Source organism: Polypterus senegalus, chromosome 17 (genome assembly GCF_016835505.1).
Source record: "Polypterus senegalus isolate Bchr_013 chromosome 17, ASM1683550v1, whole genome shotgun sequence".
Lineage (NCBI taxonomy): Eukaryota > Metazoa > Chordata > Cladistia > Polypteriformes > Polypteridae > Polypterus > Polypterus senegalus.
In genome coordinates this window covers 26,678,071-26,694,594 of record NC_053170.1, presented here as the reverse complement: position 1 = coordinate 26,694,594, position 16,524 = coordinate 26,678,071, and the positions used below count along the sequence as shown (strand labels likewise).

The 16,524-nt window shown below is 37.7% G+C and overlaps 1 protein-coding gene across 1 annotated transcript in view; it reads left to right on the top strand.

Annotated features, from left to right (window-relative positions):
* Window positions 1-2,962: 2,962 nt before the first annotated feature.
* phactr4b (phosphatase and actin regulator 4b) overlaps window positions 2,963-16,524 on the top strand; it is a 66,080-nt gene continuing 52,518 nt past the window's right edge. Inside the window, 2 exon segments of the mRNA XM_039740355.1 lie at window positions 2,963-3,463; window positions 16,297-16,473. Of these exon segments, the coding sequence (XP_039596289.1) occupies window positions 3,400-3,463; window positions 16,297-16,473 (241 nt within the window). The 5' untranslated portion in view covers window positions 2,963-3,399.

Genomic DNA, 16,524 nt, shown 5'->3' with positions numbered 1-16,524 from the left:
TGGGTCAGTTTTTGTTCAGTATATTTACTTTTGTGTGTGCATTTATATTTGTACAACATGGCATTCTCAAAACCATTTTAATCCAGTTTGGAGTTCAGGGGATTGGGTCTGCCTGACCGTAATGGGAGCTCCTTGCACATTGTGCCGGTTAATTGCAAGGCCCACTCACACATATTACTCAGGACTCTGATGCACAAATAGGGCCAGTTAGGAATCCTCAGTCAAACTAATCTGTGGATTTGTACGGAACACCCATGCATACAAGAGGAGAACATACAGTACAAACCCACTTCATCCAGTTACGTTTCACAGTCGGCCAGGTTCCATTCTGGCATACTTGGGCAGAAAGCAGCACTTAAGAAGTCAGACTGTGGCAGTATTAATGTATGTGTAATGGCACACATTTTGCATGCTTACATCCCCCCTACTTTATTTCAACTTTAAAGCAGGTAAGGGGGAAGATGAAAAGTTGAATTAATGTTCCACTGCAGTCTTGGCAGTTGGTCTGGCAGCTGGGCTTAGTAGTGCATTAAAGTCTGGCAAGAAGAGTTTTCTCTTGTAAGCATAACCAAAAGGAGTAATTCAAATAACACTGTTTCTTTTTATGGTTTTATTTATTCTGTCAGCCAGGAGGTCCAGTAATTTATAGTGCCTTATTTCCAGACATAATTGTTAACAAACGTAGTTAGACTTTCTATAAGATTCAGCCCTATGTAAAAGCAGGAGCTTAAGGACAGAAGTAGCAAACATTGTAGCAGTTTTTAGAGAAGATGCTTTATCAGAAGCTTTTTGCCTTTTTTATGATCGTCCATGTGCTATAACTGCTCAGCCTATCCAGATGAACCTGCAAAGTGTTTACCCTTTTGATTACAGTACACTGTATATACAGTATATATGAAATACACACATATATATAAATATGTATATATTCAAATAAAACATAGATGAGTTGCTGAAAAACAACTTTTTTGCCGAGGAAATTTTTAATTTCTACACACAGTAATTTAGCAAACTGCAAGATAAAAAAATAAGATGATTGCTCCTTTATCATTTTAAAGAAAATTACTTTTTACCAAAGATACAGTTTTCTGGATTCTATTTCATTTTTCTTCTTTGCTGGACCGCTTTTAGTCATTATAAACCTTGCTTGTCATTGCCCTGCAATTCACTGTAGCATGTACAGGGTGAGTCAGAAAGGGCAGATGTCTTTGAAATGGCTAGAACTCACCACTAGGTGGAATGACAGATGTGCAGTAGGTGGCATTATGTTCGCGAAGTCTTAGCATTTTTTTATTTTCTTTTTAGTTGAAGCCATGGAGCTGTGGACGATAGAACACTGTGTTTTTGCGTACGTCTGTTTTGTCAAGAACAACCATTTATTTACTATTCCCGCAGTTCGGCGTGAGTTTCGTTGCCATTTCAATATCCACAGAAATAAAGCTGTTCCCACTCGTAACACTTTCCTACGTTGGGTTAAAGCACTTCATACATGAGGTACACTAATGAACAAAAGACCGCCGGGGGCTACAGGAACGGCACGTTCCCCTGAAAATGTGGAAAGTATACGACTAGCCCTGCTGCGCAGTCCAAGTCGATCTGCTCGGAAGCATTCTTCTGAACTTGACCTCAGTAATTGTTCGGTAAGGCGTATTTTGCATTTAGACCTGCTTTTCCATCCCTACAAATTGTCAAATGCTATTTCAATATGAACTCAAACCTTTCAATAAATTTCTTTGTAAGAAAAAATTAACATTTTTGTGATTTTGTAAAAAACGTCCGTCCTTTCTGCCTCACCCTGTAGCATTAGGCTGTGATTTTTGCTCTGAACTGTGAGATGGTCAGATTCCTGTTCGGGCTTTGTTCAATAATCTTATGTGAAGTTGTTATCGTTGTTTATCGTTGAAATTTACATAGTCAATATATTGGAAGACATTAGTGTATTTGTCAAGGTGTTAGACTTAAAAACACACAGTTTCTGATTTTATCTCCCCATCTACAGAATAAACATGTTACCCTCGGCTACTCACTTTACTCTCGCCTACTCCCAACTGGTGAAATTTAGGAGCAGTTATTACACACTATAAACAGCTTTTTATAAAATATCTTTTTAACATACAGAATGGTAAAAAAAGTCTTAAGTTAGTGACATACTATATATTTAAAAGAAAATGGTCCACCTACCTTGGCAAACTCCTTCATTATCTAAATTAAACTTAGTCATTTGACCTATATCATTAAACTAGCTTAGGGTTAGGGTTGAAATGTATAACCTTACTTACGCACTCCAAAGACATGCAGGTTAGGTGCTGTGTAAGTGTGTTCAGTGGTGGGCTGGTGCCCTGCCTGGGATTTGTTCCTGCCTTATGCCCTGTGTTGCCTGGGATTGTCTCCAGCAGACCCCCGTGTTAGGATATAGCAGGTTGGAAAATGACTGACTGACTGATGACTGACAAACACAAACTGTTAAAAATTCTTTCAAATTTGTTGTGATCTTTTCTATTTGAAGTTGTAATAGTTTATTAGTCTTGCATACAGAGTCATCCTTTCCTCAAATCTTTTGGTCGTACACAAAAGAATAACTAATCTGTGGCAGAATTATTTAAGAAGCAAGCTTTCTGATTATTTTTCTATTAATAGAATGAGTTTTAGATTAAAAGCAATATGTTCCAGAAATGAGAATTTATAAAATCCAACCAACTTTACCATAGAAAAAATAATTTATAATCTGTATGCAAAGACCATAATATATCATTTGTTGCCTTTTAAACATTGTATGTGTAATATTTTATATGGTATATAAAAATTGTATTCCTATTCTTGGATTACTGTATCAGTTAGCTTTTTGCACGTTTGCTTACCTAGGGAAAGGCTTTCTGTAGCACAGAGAAGGCAGAGCAGTGTGTCAGTGACAGCATTTCCTGTTACAGGAGGTCAGCTCCACCCAGGCTTTGACTCACCTGAACAGCACTCTTGTTGATCCCGACGGACCACTGTTAATAGCCCTGCCTGCTATTTATTTGTCACAGTGAGCACACCAGAAAGTGCTTAACACGAAAAAGAGCGAAGAGCAGTTTTTTTTTCCAGCTGAAGCTACATTTTCTTCTACTTTGAAAGACCTATGGCTTGCTACAAACGATATGCAGGAATGATAGGCATCCATCTGTTAACATCGCTGGCTTGTTACCTTATTTATGAACGCCTTTCTGAGATCCAGGAAGAACACAGATGAGGGGGAGAGTGAGAAGGAGGCTTGGCTGTCTAAAGTTACAGCACTCTGCTGTGTTGCAGGTGGAAGGATTTTTTTTAATTTATTTACCCAATTACTGTCTCCGCTTATCTACATCAAACTCTAGTTAGCTTGATCAATTACTGAGGACTATTAAAAAGACCTAACTTATCATGGGACAGGCAATCGATTCAGAGCCAGCAGTGGAAGAGTCTGAAACCCCCCCTCCGTCATGTGGTGAGTAAATACTTTAAAAACGAGAGAAGAAGGTGGAAGGGAGACTGAATTAGAGTAGAGCTGCCAGTATGGGGAGTTATGCAAGTGGTATGTGGCGATTGTGAAACTGCCAGGATTCGTCTCCAGTTACACCAGCTGGTTTCTTTCAGCTAGTTTATGTAGATCACTGTAGAAACATCTCAGCAAATGGCATGCAAAAGAGTGAAACAACAATACCTTCCTTAGCCTGGCAACATATGTTTTGTTTTTATCTGTTGTTGTTTTTTTTTTTTTTTGTGCTTTACCCATGTGATTGTGTCTCTGTCAAGTCAGAACGAATTGCTGTAAAACGACTGGGTGCCACATGAAAATGGGTGCAGCCAAACCTGCTTGCCTTATTTTTGTTTTTTACTCATTTTTTTACTCATTAGTTTGTTTACATTGCCGTTCTTGTCTACATGTATTTTTGTATATACACTTGTGAAGTAAAGCTTTAAATGTAACGTATGGTATATCAGTATTTATAGAAAATGCCTTTTTTCTTTGTAATTTAAAGAAAATGTACTATACAATTAAAATCTGTAATGTCTAATGTCTTGTGTATATGTGGGCATAGGTGCAGTTTTTATTTTTCAGTATAATTTGCATTTATACAAATATATAGGTATCTAATTGTTTTTTTTTTTTTTTTTTTTTTGAAGCATACACACTGTAAAAAATAAATAAATACAGGCAGTCATCTGTATACAGTAAAAGTTTAGCTGCATAGCCCCGTTTTTGTGTATGACGACCTACTATTTCATCTGGGACCAGCTATTAGCCGGATGTCAGTAGCAAAGTGTACAGGCCATTGCAAATGAGGCTCTGTGGGTCTGGTGTGTGTCACCAGTATGCATACTTTAACTGCTGTTACAATGTAGCACAAACTGATTTGTAGGTTTCAGAGGCCGCATGCTGCGTCTGTGTAAGGCAGTGTTTTTCAACCACTGGCTTGTGCCAACAGTTTGCCATGGGTTGCAAGTTGATCACCTAAGCCAGTGTTTTTTTTAAACCTTTTTTTTTTTCCCCATGACCCAATTTTGCCTTGTTTGTGTTTTCAAGACCTATGAGCAGACAAAACCTTAAAATCACCTGCCTAATGTTGTGTAGGTCCCCCTTGTTCCGCCAAAACAGCTCTGACCTTCTTAGGTCCATAAGACCTATGAAGGTGTCCTGTGATATCTGGCACAAAGATGTTAGCAACAGATCCTTGAAGTCCCTTCAGTTGTGAGATGGGGCCTCCATGGATTGGACTTGTTTTTTCCAGCACATCCCACAGATGTTTGATTGGATTGAGATCTAGGGAATTTGGAGGCCAATTCAACTCCTTGAAGTCTGTCATATTCCTGAAATCATTCCTAAACAATTTTTGCAGTCTGGCAAGGTGTATTATCATGCTGGAAGATGAGGCCACTACAGACAGGGAATACTGTTGCTATGAACAATTGTGTTTGGTGTGCAGCAATCTTTAGGTAGGTTATACGTGTCAAAGTGACATCCACATGAATGCCAGGACCCAAGGCTTCCTCTCTTCTTCCTATAAGTGCATCCTGCTACCATCTCTTCCCTAGGTAAATGACACACACATAACTGGCCGTCCACATGATCTAAAAGAAAGAATGATTCATCACAACAGACCACCTTCTTCCATGGTCCAGTGCTGATACTTATTTCCCATGGTAGGTGCTTTTGGCAGTGGACAGGGTTCAGCATTGCCTCTCTGATGAGTCTGTGGCATTGCAGCCACATAAACAGCAAGCTATGATGCACCGTGTGCTCTTGCATTAAGTTTTTCAGTAATTTGTGCCTACAGTAGTTCTTCTGCGCGACTGGAACAGATGAGCTAACATTTGCTCCCTACGTCCATCATTGAGCCTTTGGGCACCCATGACTCCATTGCTGGTTCATTAGTTGTCCTTTGGACCACTCTTGGCAGATACTAACTACTGCATTATTGGGAACGCCCCAGAAGACCTGTTGTTTTGGTGATGCTCTGATCCAGTCGTCTAGCCATCACAATTTTGGTCCTTGTCAAAGTTGCTCAGATTCTTACACTTAATCATTTTTCCTGCTTCAAACACATCACCTTCAAGAACTGAGTGTTCACTTGCTGCCTAATATATCCCACCCCTTGACAGGTGCCATTGTAATGAGATAATCAATGTCATTCACTTTGCCTGCCAGTGGTGCGTGTAAGAGTATAAAAGTGTTGTATACTTCATAATTTTCTGCACTAAATGTGAGCATTCAGGTGAGCATTAAAATATAAACAGACAAATAGTCATAGTAAATACTTGTTAAGTAAAATGTTGGAGTCATTCTGTTTTTGATTAGGTTAACATGTATATTGTGTTAATTTTATTCATAATATTATATTGCAAAGGGCAGTTGTTGTTTTACCATGAGACAGTAACATTGATTCTTTCAAAGATATCTCTAGCATAATGCTAAGTCCTTGTGATTCTTTGGCCCCTTTCTCACAAGCACCCCCACATTTCTGAAATCTGCTGCTGCTGCTTTTCCTGACCTGAAGTTCATTGAAAGAAAGTGAATTCCTTTATCAATATGATTGGATCACACTTCATAGCCTGTTATTAACATGCATGAGTTTAATTTTTTTGCATTTTTTTTGTTTCAAAAATATTAGTATTATTGTAATAATCTGCAATATTGAGTGCCACAAACTGGGAGTATTAATAACTCCAATAATAATAGACATTTAAAAAAGAAGTGACCCAGCAGTGTGGTGCATATTTAGAGTATATTGGTATTAAATCCATTTCCATTTTAATGAAATGTAGTTTGTTCAAACTGCTCTTATTCATTAAAAGTACTTGTACCATATATCACAAATTTTATAAGACATTAGAGTTTCACATTGGAAGATTTTTTTCATTAAATATAGCAGGTTAAGATCAAAAAAAAAAAAAAGAACAGAAAACACAAGCATCATCAGAAAGCATTATGAATGCTTGCTTCTCTTATGAAATATAAATCTCAAAGCCTGCTTATTCATCCCTTACTCTGTTGTATTATTATTGTTATTAGGTTAATATGCATGTGGTTGGTGTACCTAGTAATTCTTTGAAGGGCTTTATATAACTTCACAATCTGTGCAATCGTCCAGCTTTCTCACATTCGTGTTGAGCAGGGCTGCATCCTGCCTGAAACGTTTTTGCAAAAGATGGCACTGATAGTTATGTTACTGGCTTGTAATATTGTATTAATAAACAAATTGCCTTTATTTATCTAAACGGGTTATATCATGCCTTCTCCCTGTAGTCAACCACACCATCTGGGTTGTCTCCTGCTTCTGTTCTTAATTATCATTACCAAATAATCACTTGATTTTCATTCAGCCTTAATTAAGGACATTCTCTCTTATTTATTGTGAATCAGACAGGAGTCCTGGAAGGCCATATTTGTTGTAGTTTTTCACACCAGTCCAGTTTTATTGGTAGGGGCTAGTAGTTAACTGTGTTATTTTATTTATATGGATTGTTTGAGCTCTTGTTTTATTATGTTATTTATATCTATAGTAATTACTTACTTGTGTTGTGGACTGGAACAGAGTAGTACTAAATAGCTGTTGAGATTTTCTCTTATATTTCTTTCTCATATATTGAATTGGTTTAGGAAGGGTTGAGAATGTTATGCTGTTTTATTGAAATAGATACTGTAGGTTAGGATGAATGCACTGTATGTAATCAGTTGGGTTGGATAGCTGTTGTTTCCCTCTGTCATTTGCATCTCATTGTTAATTGGCTGCTGGTTAAAATAAAAAATGCCACTAAGGACTCTGAATGTGGCTGTCTAATTGTATAATGAGCAATTAAGGGTAATGTAACATTAAAAGCAAAAATTAAAATTAAGCTAAAAAGAAGTGTTTTTCCATTAGCTACAATAATTGCCTTTAAATTGTGAAATTAGCTGAGATGAGAACATGCTGGCACTGTATCGCTCCAGAAACTAAATTTTACGATGTATATGCATCTTTTGGGGAAGCGGTGAGTTCTGGATAATATCAAGACAGAAGTTGATCATACAGTATAACAGTAAGCAGTTAACATTTTGTGATTTGGAATGGCCTAATTGAAAGTGAAAGTTAACTGCAGTGAAATATTGCAGCATACATTAGAGAGCATATATCTTAAGTCGTACTCCAAAGCATAAATTAATTGAAGCAATTCATGATAAAACCAAATTGGTGAAAATGCCTTAAAGTAGCAGGACTGATAAACCAGTACTGCCAATATAGAAGATGCAATTAACTACTAAATTTAAACGGTAAATGAAAAAAAGTAAAAAAACTGACAATGTACAATTTTTGTAAATTAATTTTTTTAGATTGACTTTATTTTTAAAATTTAAATGAAGATCAAATACCATAAATAGCATGCATCATCACAATGTACTTCATAAAGCAAGCAAGGTTAAATTAGTAGCAAATATAGGAAAGTCATCCGATTATGTAGCTCTTCCTTCACTATCATTCTAGTATAAAGGAAAACTGCTCCCTGCCTGTGCACTTGTTTGTTGAGGTTGTACTTTTCTTTTACTTCTGTCAACTGTCAGCACCCTATATCCTATTGTAATAATTAATTATCTTTCAGTAATGGGATATGTTACTGTAAAAGCAAAATAATTTATACTTGTTTAATTGAGTCAGAAATCTGAACTCAAATGTTTATATTTGCTACCATCTGTCCCTGTCTCATAGGTGTACTATGCCATCAAGATGAACCGCTTCTTGGGACCCTTTTCTTGCCCCAGGACAACACAATTATAATATGAGCTACCAAGCCCTAGAGCATCAGCAAAAAGAAAAAAAAAAATATCCGGAGCATGAGTGACCAACTCTACTTCCCTAATAACCACACAACAAATACAGAAGTCACCAACATAATGTATTACTGTAGCAAAGTTATTGTAAACAAATAAATTGGTGATTTACAGTAATCCTTCATAGCAGCACACCCCCTCACACTGGTAGATTACAAGACACTCCACTAATAAAACATGAATACACAAATAGTCATGTCAGTCAGTCATTATCAATCCCGTTATATATCCTAACACAGGGTCACGGCGGTCTGCTGGAGCCAATCCCAGCCAACACCGGGCACAAGGCAGAGGAAGATGATTACACAAATAACAATTATAAAGTATTAACTAAGAGACAGAAAAAAACACCTTTGAATGTCCCTTAGTAGAAATGCTGTCTTTATGTCTGCTATTGCAAGCATTATGCCAAGCCATACCTCAACAGTGGGGAAACATCTGTCCTGCACCTCCTCCTCACACATACATGTCGGGCCCTCTCCCATGTTCCTCATAAGAAGGTAAAACGATTCTCTGTTGCCAAGTCCTCTTGCCTTTCATGAATGAACCTGGGTTTACCTGAATCCCCCTGTAGGCAATGTAGTTTTCCCCTTAATATCAACAACTTCCTCTGTGAAGCTGTTCCTTGCCTCTCTTATCCTTCCTCTGTTGCTACTACACCTTCACCTTTTTAGGTATGGTTGGCACCTCTCTGTCTTTAGGTTTTATTAGCCCTCCGAGTCAGGTACTCCTTTCCAGGTAATTCATAGGTTTTTAATACAGTACCTATTTAGATTCTTTACTATAATAATGACAAGGTACATTCGGATACCTTGGCAAACAATTACACTAAATACACATAACAACAGTTACAGAGTTAGCATTAAGTTTAAGTGAATGTTTATTTCAGGCCTTCATTTGCAAGTGACTGAAAACATTGGGATTTACCAAAAAAAAAAAAAACTTTGGTACAAAATTATATCAAATGATGAATGGTATGCATGAATGCTTTAAAATTTGTAACTAAAGGCTCTGCTAATAAAAATGATATTATATATACAGTATTCAATCACTAAACTGAGTTTAAACAAGTCATTACATGATTTTTTTTAACAGATTAATCTGGAACAACTGTGTTCTGGTTTCATGTAAAGAAAATGAGCAACCAAAAGTGGTGGTGACAATGTAAGATATATTACATAAGAGTAAAAAATCTGATTAATGGGCTGAGAGATTGTAGAGATGGCAACATAACATTCATATGGCAGTTTTTGCATATACTGTATCTGCTAAATCCAGATGTTTCAAAATAACAAATAATGCCAGTTACTTTAAAATGAACTGTCTCAAACTATGTATGTTAACAAGGGTAAAGGCTGTTATGTGTGCATGGTACATAGTGTACGAAGTACAACAATATCACACAAGCTGTTGCCTCTCAGAAATATGTCTTCTGAATCTGTTGTGTCTTTGGTTTTGCCAGACCTGTTCTTGTCAGTTTCTTCCAGTTTCCAAGTTTCCTTTGATAGTGTAGGAAACTATACTTGTTGACACCTTGGCTTTCTTTGCAGTTTCTTCAGAGGAAAGACCTATAAGTTTAAGGGTTATAGTAGTCTGCCTCTCTTCTTTTGTTAATTTCCTTTTTTCTAGCCTGTAGGATAGCAGTATAAATTGCAGAATTTTCCAAACAATTCTTCAAACTATGTACCAACCCAGTTTAGTCCAGCACTGCAGTTACACAGACAGAGGGTTTGTAAGTAATCTACAAAAAAAAAAACCCAACAGTGGTAATATTTGAGGTTATGAGTGGTTGTTCAGTAACCTTACGGCATATGTATTGAAACTGTCTGTAAATCTATTGGTATGCGTGGTAATGTTCCAGTATCATTTGACAAAAGAAAGGAATAAGAAAAGCAACTGTAGATGATGTCCGACATCTTTTTTAATATGTTTGCTTTTTTAATGCAGTGAGTGAGTGTTGTATATGTCCTCAACATAGGGCAGCTAGGTTTTGGCAATATTCTGTGCCTCCTTAACAATCATCTGCAGTGTTTTATGATCTTCACCTGAGCAGGTGCTGTACCAGGATGTAATGCAGCCAGAGTAGGATCTGTACTATATACCTGTGTGTGTTAGTGAAAACTGATGGAGTCATTTTCACTTTCCTCAGACATCTGGGAAAGCAGAGTCATTGTTGAGCCTTCTGCATCATAGCCAGACTGTATTGTGCCCACTTTAGTTATTCAGTGATTGTCACTCCAAGAAATTTCACATTGTTCCCAGCATCCCCTTCAATGTTGTTGGCAGTGTGATATGCCTTCTGCTTCCTAAAGTCTCTGAATATCTCCTTGGTTTTGCTGACATGGAGTGTAAGATTGCTCTCTTGGCACCACTTGACAGCAGATGAGCCTGTTCTCTGTAAACTGTCTGGTCAGGCCTGTGATAGTGGTGCCATTAGCAAATGTAATTATCAATATGCAGCTGTATCTGGCCATACAGTCCATATGCAAAGGAGTACAGATGAGACTACCGTAAGCACACTACCCTGTGAAGTGCCATTGTTGCAGGTCAGCACGGAGGATGTGATGCTGGGATCAGTTATGCAACTTGTTTATCCTGGTAACAAAATCAATGGTATTTTGAAGATTGGATTATTATCTGTCCCCTTACTAGGAAGCTTTAAATGCTGAAATGTTTCTTGTTCCCATATGTATGGTCTTAGAATAGGAGCTGCCTTGCCAGTTTAGCATCTTCTTGTTGTTAATGAGAAGTACACATTCATGCAGGTAGACAGACAATGCGTTTACATATGTAATTGGGTTAAGGTGAGTAACCCGGTTAGGGCAAAGACCTGATTTTTTTGAATAATCCGCGTTTTCGTGTCAAGTAATCTTCTGGAGTTCTCCTTTGGCAAAATGATCCAACATCAATAAACTGCAAAAAAGAGTTAAACATCATCATCTGCTATTGTGAATTTGAAAAGAGGCATTTTGTGTTTTATAAATATATTTAGTCAAATTGACGCTTTATTTAAAGGTTTTTGTTAGGAGTACTCACTGCAGACTCTTTTCTGCTTGGCTATGCAATTGAACCCTGCAAAGGACCGGCATGTGTGTGCTTCTTGCCTTACTTATACTGTACCTAGTGCTGCTGGAATAATAATAACTCAGGAATGTGTACTGCAGGGCGGAGTGGTAGCTCTGAGGTTAGGGATCTATGCTGGCAATCGGACGGTTTACTGGTTCAAATCCCATAAACACCAAAAGTGGCTCTATTTCGTTGGGCCCTTGAACAAGGCCCTTAACCTGCAATTGCTCTGTCCTTGGTGTGCCGTTAATCTGCATCCAGCCCTGCATGTATGCCCTCCAACCTCCAGGGAAAAACCTGGGGGTTGGTGGCAGAATTGGCACTCCAGCCACCATAAAAAAACCTCATTGTTCCACTCCATCTAAACTAGTGTGGTGCTGAGGTGTCACCCATTGTATGGCTGCACTTGGGTCCTAATCTGGAATCCTGAGTTGGTTTGTCATGTGGTTAGTGCGGCAATGCGCTTATCAGTGTGTGCTCCTAACCTTTGAATGTTTACTTCAATTACAATTATTGTGTTGGGTTACTCGTTGCTTTAAAAAGTAACTGGACTACTTAATGCACGTTACTTTCAAAGTGTTACCCTATTGCTTTCAAGATTGTGTGCACTTCAACATAAGTTTAATGATTTCTGAAATACTAAGACAGATTATATCATCAAGGAGGAAATATATTTTGTGAATGTTCCTACCCGTGACTGCTGAAAGTGGTTGGGGAACATGCACTGGTACAGCGTATTACCACACCCACCTCACAACGAAACATCTTGGGATCCCGGTCGGTAAGTAGACGTGCATTCCAGTCCCACCCTCTGGAAATGACCATCTATCTGCTGCAGCCAGGTGTTACTTGGGCGTCCCCTTGACCTGATCCAGCTGTTTGGGTCCTCAACAATGAATCTAGGAATCAAGCCACATGGCCGTAATGCTGTAACTGATGCTCCCTCACAGTGTAGGTGTGCCTCTTTCGGGACTTTATGAGCAACCACTTCATTCGACACAAAGTCAAATCAGAGGTACCCAAGAATTCTCTGAAGAGACACAGTACCAAAGGAGTCCAGTCTTCGTCTCAGGTCACTGGATAGCATCCATGTCTTGCAATCATACGGCAAAACAGGAAGCACCAGGACTCTAAAGAGTTGGACTTTGTCCTTTTGCAGAGATATCGGGAGCGCCACATACCCTTTTCTAGCAACCTCATGAACCCCATGCTCTCCCAGTCTGTCTACTGACTTAATAGGAAGAGTCACCATGGACATGAATTTCACTGCCGATGTAAATAAATCTCTTGACAAGGTAGATGCTCCCTCCTCAAACAGACACACTGCTGATGGCTGTGCCCAAGAGGTCATTAAAGCCCTGGATCTTGTTTTATATCCAGGACACTTGCAAGCCCAGACACTCCTACTCCTCTCTGTCTCTAGAGAGCCCACATCAGAGCCTCTGTTGATTCCACAAAGGTCACAGCATCATCGGTAAAGTCGAGATCAATGAATCTTTCTTCCCCAACAGATGCCCCGCTGACTCTGGACCCAACAACCCTGCCCAACACCCAGTCCATGCAAGCATTGACCAGAGTAGGACCAAGAACACACCCTTGACGAATCCCAGAATTAACAGGAAAAATGCAGGTTCTGCCTCTACTCTGCACAGCACTTGCAGTACCAGTGTACAGGCCAGCCATGATATCCAGCAACTTCTGGATGTCTCACCAGGCAGCTCAATCAACTGAGAGACATATATTCTTGAATGACATAAAAGAAATATAATAACAAATACTGTACGGTTTTTAAACTACATTTTTTGTAACTTCTGAATTTAATGTGAATAGGAGGCAATATAGATGTTGTTGCCATGTGATAGTGAAATTGTATTACATGATGTTTCACTGTTTGTGTGTTAGTTTTTTTTGTGTGTGTGTGTTTATTTTTCTTTTGTTCGTATTGTATTCGTATTTATAATTTATCATGTTCATAACTATAATTGAGATTAATAAGAAATTTACATTTAATAATTGCAGTAAAATATTATATTTTTTTATGTTGAGCACCATCCCAAAGCAACGGACACATTCAGAACATACTGTATTTGTATAATTTTGGATTTAAACCAATTGAGATGCTTTCCTGTTATATTGCTACAGGGTTATGGTGCTTTAAAAAACACAACTCCTTTCATTAAATGCTCTATACTAATAACTATTTTCCTATGTAGAGGTATTAGCATTAATATTACTGATTACTTCTACTACTATTCCTGTAACAGATTTAGCAAGAAATGTATTCTGTGCAGCAATTTATTGCTGTAAGGAAAAAACACATCGGCCTCTCATCATTTCCTTCAGTGTTATCCAGTTCCCAGCCAGCTCCCGGGGGGGTGGGAAGTTTGAATGGTGGGTGCGGTGTGGGATTTTATTGTGCAGTTTCCTGCAAGTGGTGTGCTTTGCTACATGCATTTTCCCAAGTCCTGGTGGCTTTGAGGCATGCATTCAACTGCAGCCTGCCTTCGTTCTGATGTTTTTCTAGTTGATCTGGTTCAGCTGGATTTATCCCTCCATGGCACAGAGAATATTTTTTTCAGAATGCTGCTTTATTCCAGGTGCTGTACAAATTGTTTTCTTACAAATTTTTGGCTAGTTATGCGTGTTCATACTCACCAGTAGTTTCAGTGTGAGTAAACCTGTTTCTTAAGACTCTTAACTAGAGAAGAACTAACTCACAGTTCTCGCAGATTTGGCAGTTCTTAAATGCCATCTGCTGCAATATGTAGTTGCTCCTGTATTGGCAAAAATATAATTTTGTCTCTCGGTATGAGAAGTCTGTTCTTCTGGTGATACCGAGTTTGAGGAGGACATTATTTAACATTTTGGCAGTGACTACTAAAGCAGGTAAACGTAGCAATATGGAGTGCCTCATAGAAAAGGGTTATGCAGCCATTGTACTATTTAATCATTAATTTTATATTCCAAAGATTGTGATGTAAATTATTTCTACAGTAGTATAACAAAAAAGTGGCTTTACCCTATTTGGTCTTTGCTCCAGTTTAAGTCTATTAATATCAATACTAAAGGCATGATAACTGAAAAATAAAGCTTCAGTTATAAACATGTATGTAGTACATGTAGGTGGTGAAATATGATTTTAAAAGAAAACTTTTTTTGAGTAAATATGCTAGTTATATTTGACTAGTAGAATCTGTTTTTCATGCTTACCTTCTTCATGCATTCAGCCTGTTGAATTTTTATTATAATTATTTATTCTAAGATCACACCAGTTAAAGATTGTAATATCTTGCATTTTTGTTTTATTCATATTTGTTTGTTTGGTTAAATAAACCAAATTTGTAATGACTAACATGAGTGTATTGTTCAGTAGTCTTTGGGACAAAGGCCATGATTACCCATCCTTGCCTGTGGTATAAAAAAGAGCTTCTGTCTATTTTGATTTAAAATGTAGTTGCTCAAAAGATCATGCTTAATTTGCCAGCCTAGCCTCAAATGTCTTCAAATAAAAGGCTTTTTAAAGTTAACAGAAGAGGATGACGACCACAGACTGAATTTGGAGAAGGTGTTGATTCTTTTGGATTCTGGAATACTGTGTCCCATCATCCGTTGAAATGTCTGGCTAGATCAAGTAGAGCTTGCTTAGAATATCCAGTAATTGCTGGTGCCTTATTAAAACCTGGAGAAACAGGATGTTTGGATATACTGCAGTGAAACTGGACATGTGACACATCCTGTGAATTATTTCTACAGTGTTATGTATTGGCTGTGTCTGCCACAGTTGAACTACCAGTCATGTCTCTTTGACATTGTCTTAAAATCTTGTGAATAATCCCCCCCCAAATTCAAGTGTCTGACAGGCAAAAATGAGTTCTGACAACCGATTTGCATCTGTCACACATGAGCCTATATCCTATTCCGGGACCGTACCTGACAACAAAAATTTAAGTAATACAAAGAGTCTGCTAAATTGCATACATTTAATTAACTACCATAGTGAATAGTCAATGTTTTATTGTTTTTGTGAAATTTATTTAAGTTTTTAAATTGTTGGCATGTTTTATGTTTTCTTTACGATGATAAGTTGGGAGTAAATATTCTGTTTTCCTTGTGAAATATGACAAATAATGAAACTTAGATTTATTCAAGTCACTTGGACATTTTCTTTTTTGAAAAGTTGTCTTTTATTGTGAAGCAGTAATACAGAATCATAAACATAATGTCCAGAATTTGAAAGGAAATCACTTTTTTCAAATACATTACAAAACAAAGTTATTTTTTGTGACTTTTGTTATTTTGGTCTCAGTGAGAGCAACATTAGAGGATTAATCTCCCTTTTACCTTCTTGAGAATGAAATGAGTTATTCTGATAGTTTCTAATGTAAGGTGACTTTGTGTTCATAACCAGAGAAATATTGTGCATCAACATTTAGTGTGGTTTCTAGCCTTGCTCTGGAATGGTGAGAATGAAAACTTGAGAGCTTTCATTTATTTTTGGTAATGCTTGCTGGAATAGGATCAAACTTTCCCATAACCAAGCCCTGGACAAACAGGCTCAGAAAATGGATGGATAACATTATTATATGTTAAAAATTCACATGTATATGTAATATATATGTAATGAAGTCTCATAACATTTCGGTAAGTTCCGAGTCAATATTAACATGTAACACAGCTCATTAGAAGAAGACCCAGGACACACTGGAGACTGGGAGTGTCTGGGTATTCCCTATTAAATGCTTAATGGAATTTGGTAGGAACAGGTGTGTCTGGTCAGCCCAGCTCAGCCTGTTGCCACTACAACTCACCTAAAACACCAAATTCAGATTGATAATGGTAAATTTTTCTTTTTCAGCCTTACAGCATCTGTTAAAAATTAATTTTATTTTGTTGGTCCTTTGTCATAGATGATGAGATTGACAATCATCATCCAGGATCGGGTGTGACAAGTGAGGAGACTGTTTCAGGAGATGGCACCCCCCCGACTAAGCGAAAAGGAAAGTTTTCTGGTTTTGGCAAGATATTTAAGCCATGGAAATGGAGAAAAAAGAAAACCAGTGAAAACTTCAAGCAGACGTCTGAGGGTATGTTTCTTTTAGTCTTTCATTCATGCAGAATTGTATTACAATCTTGCA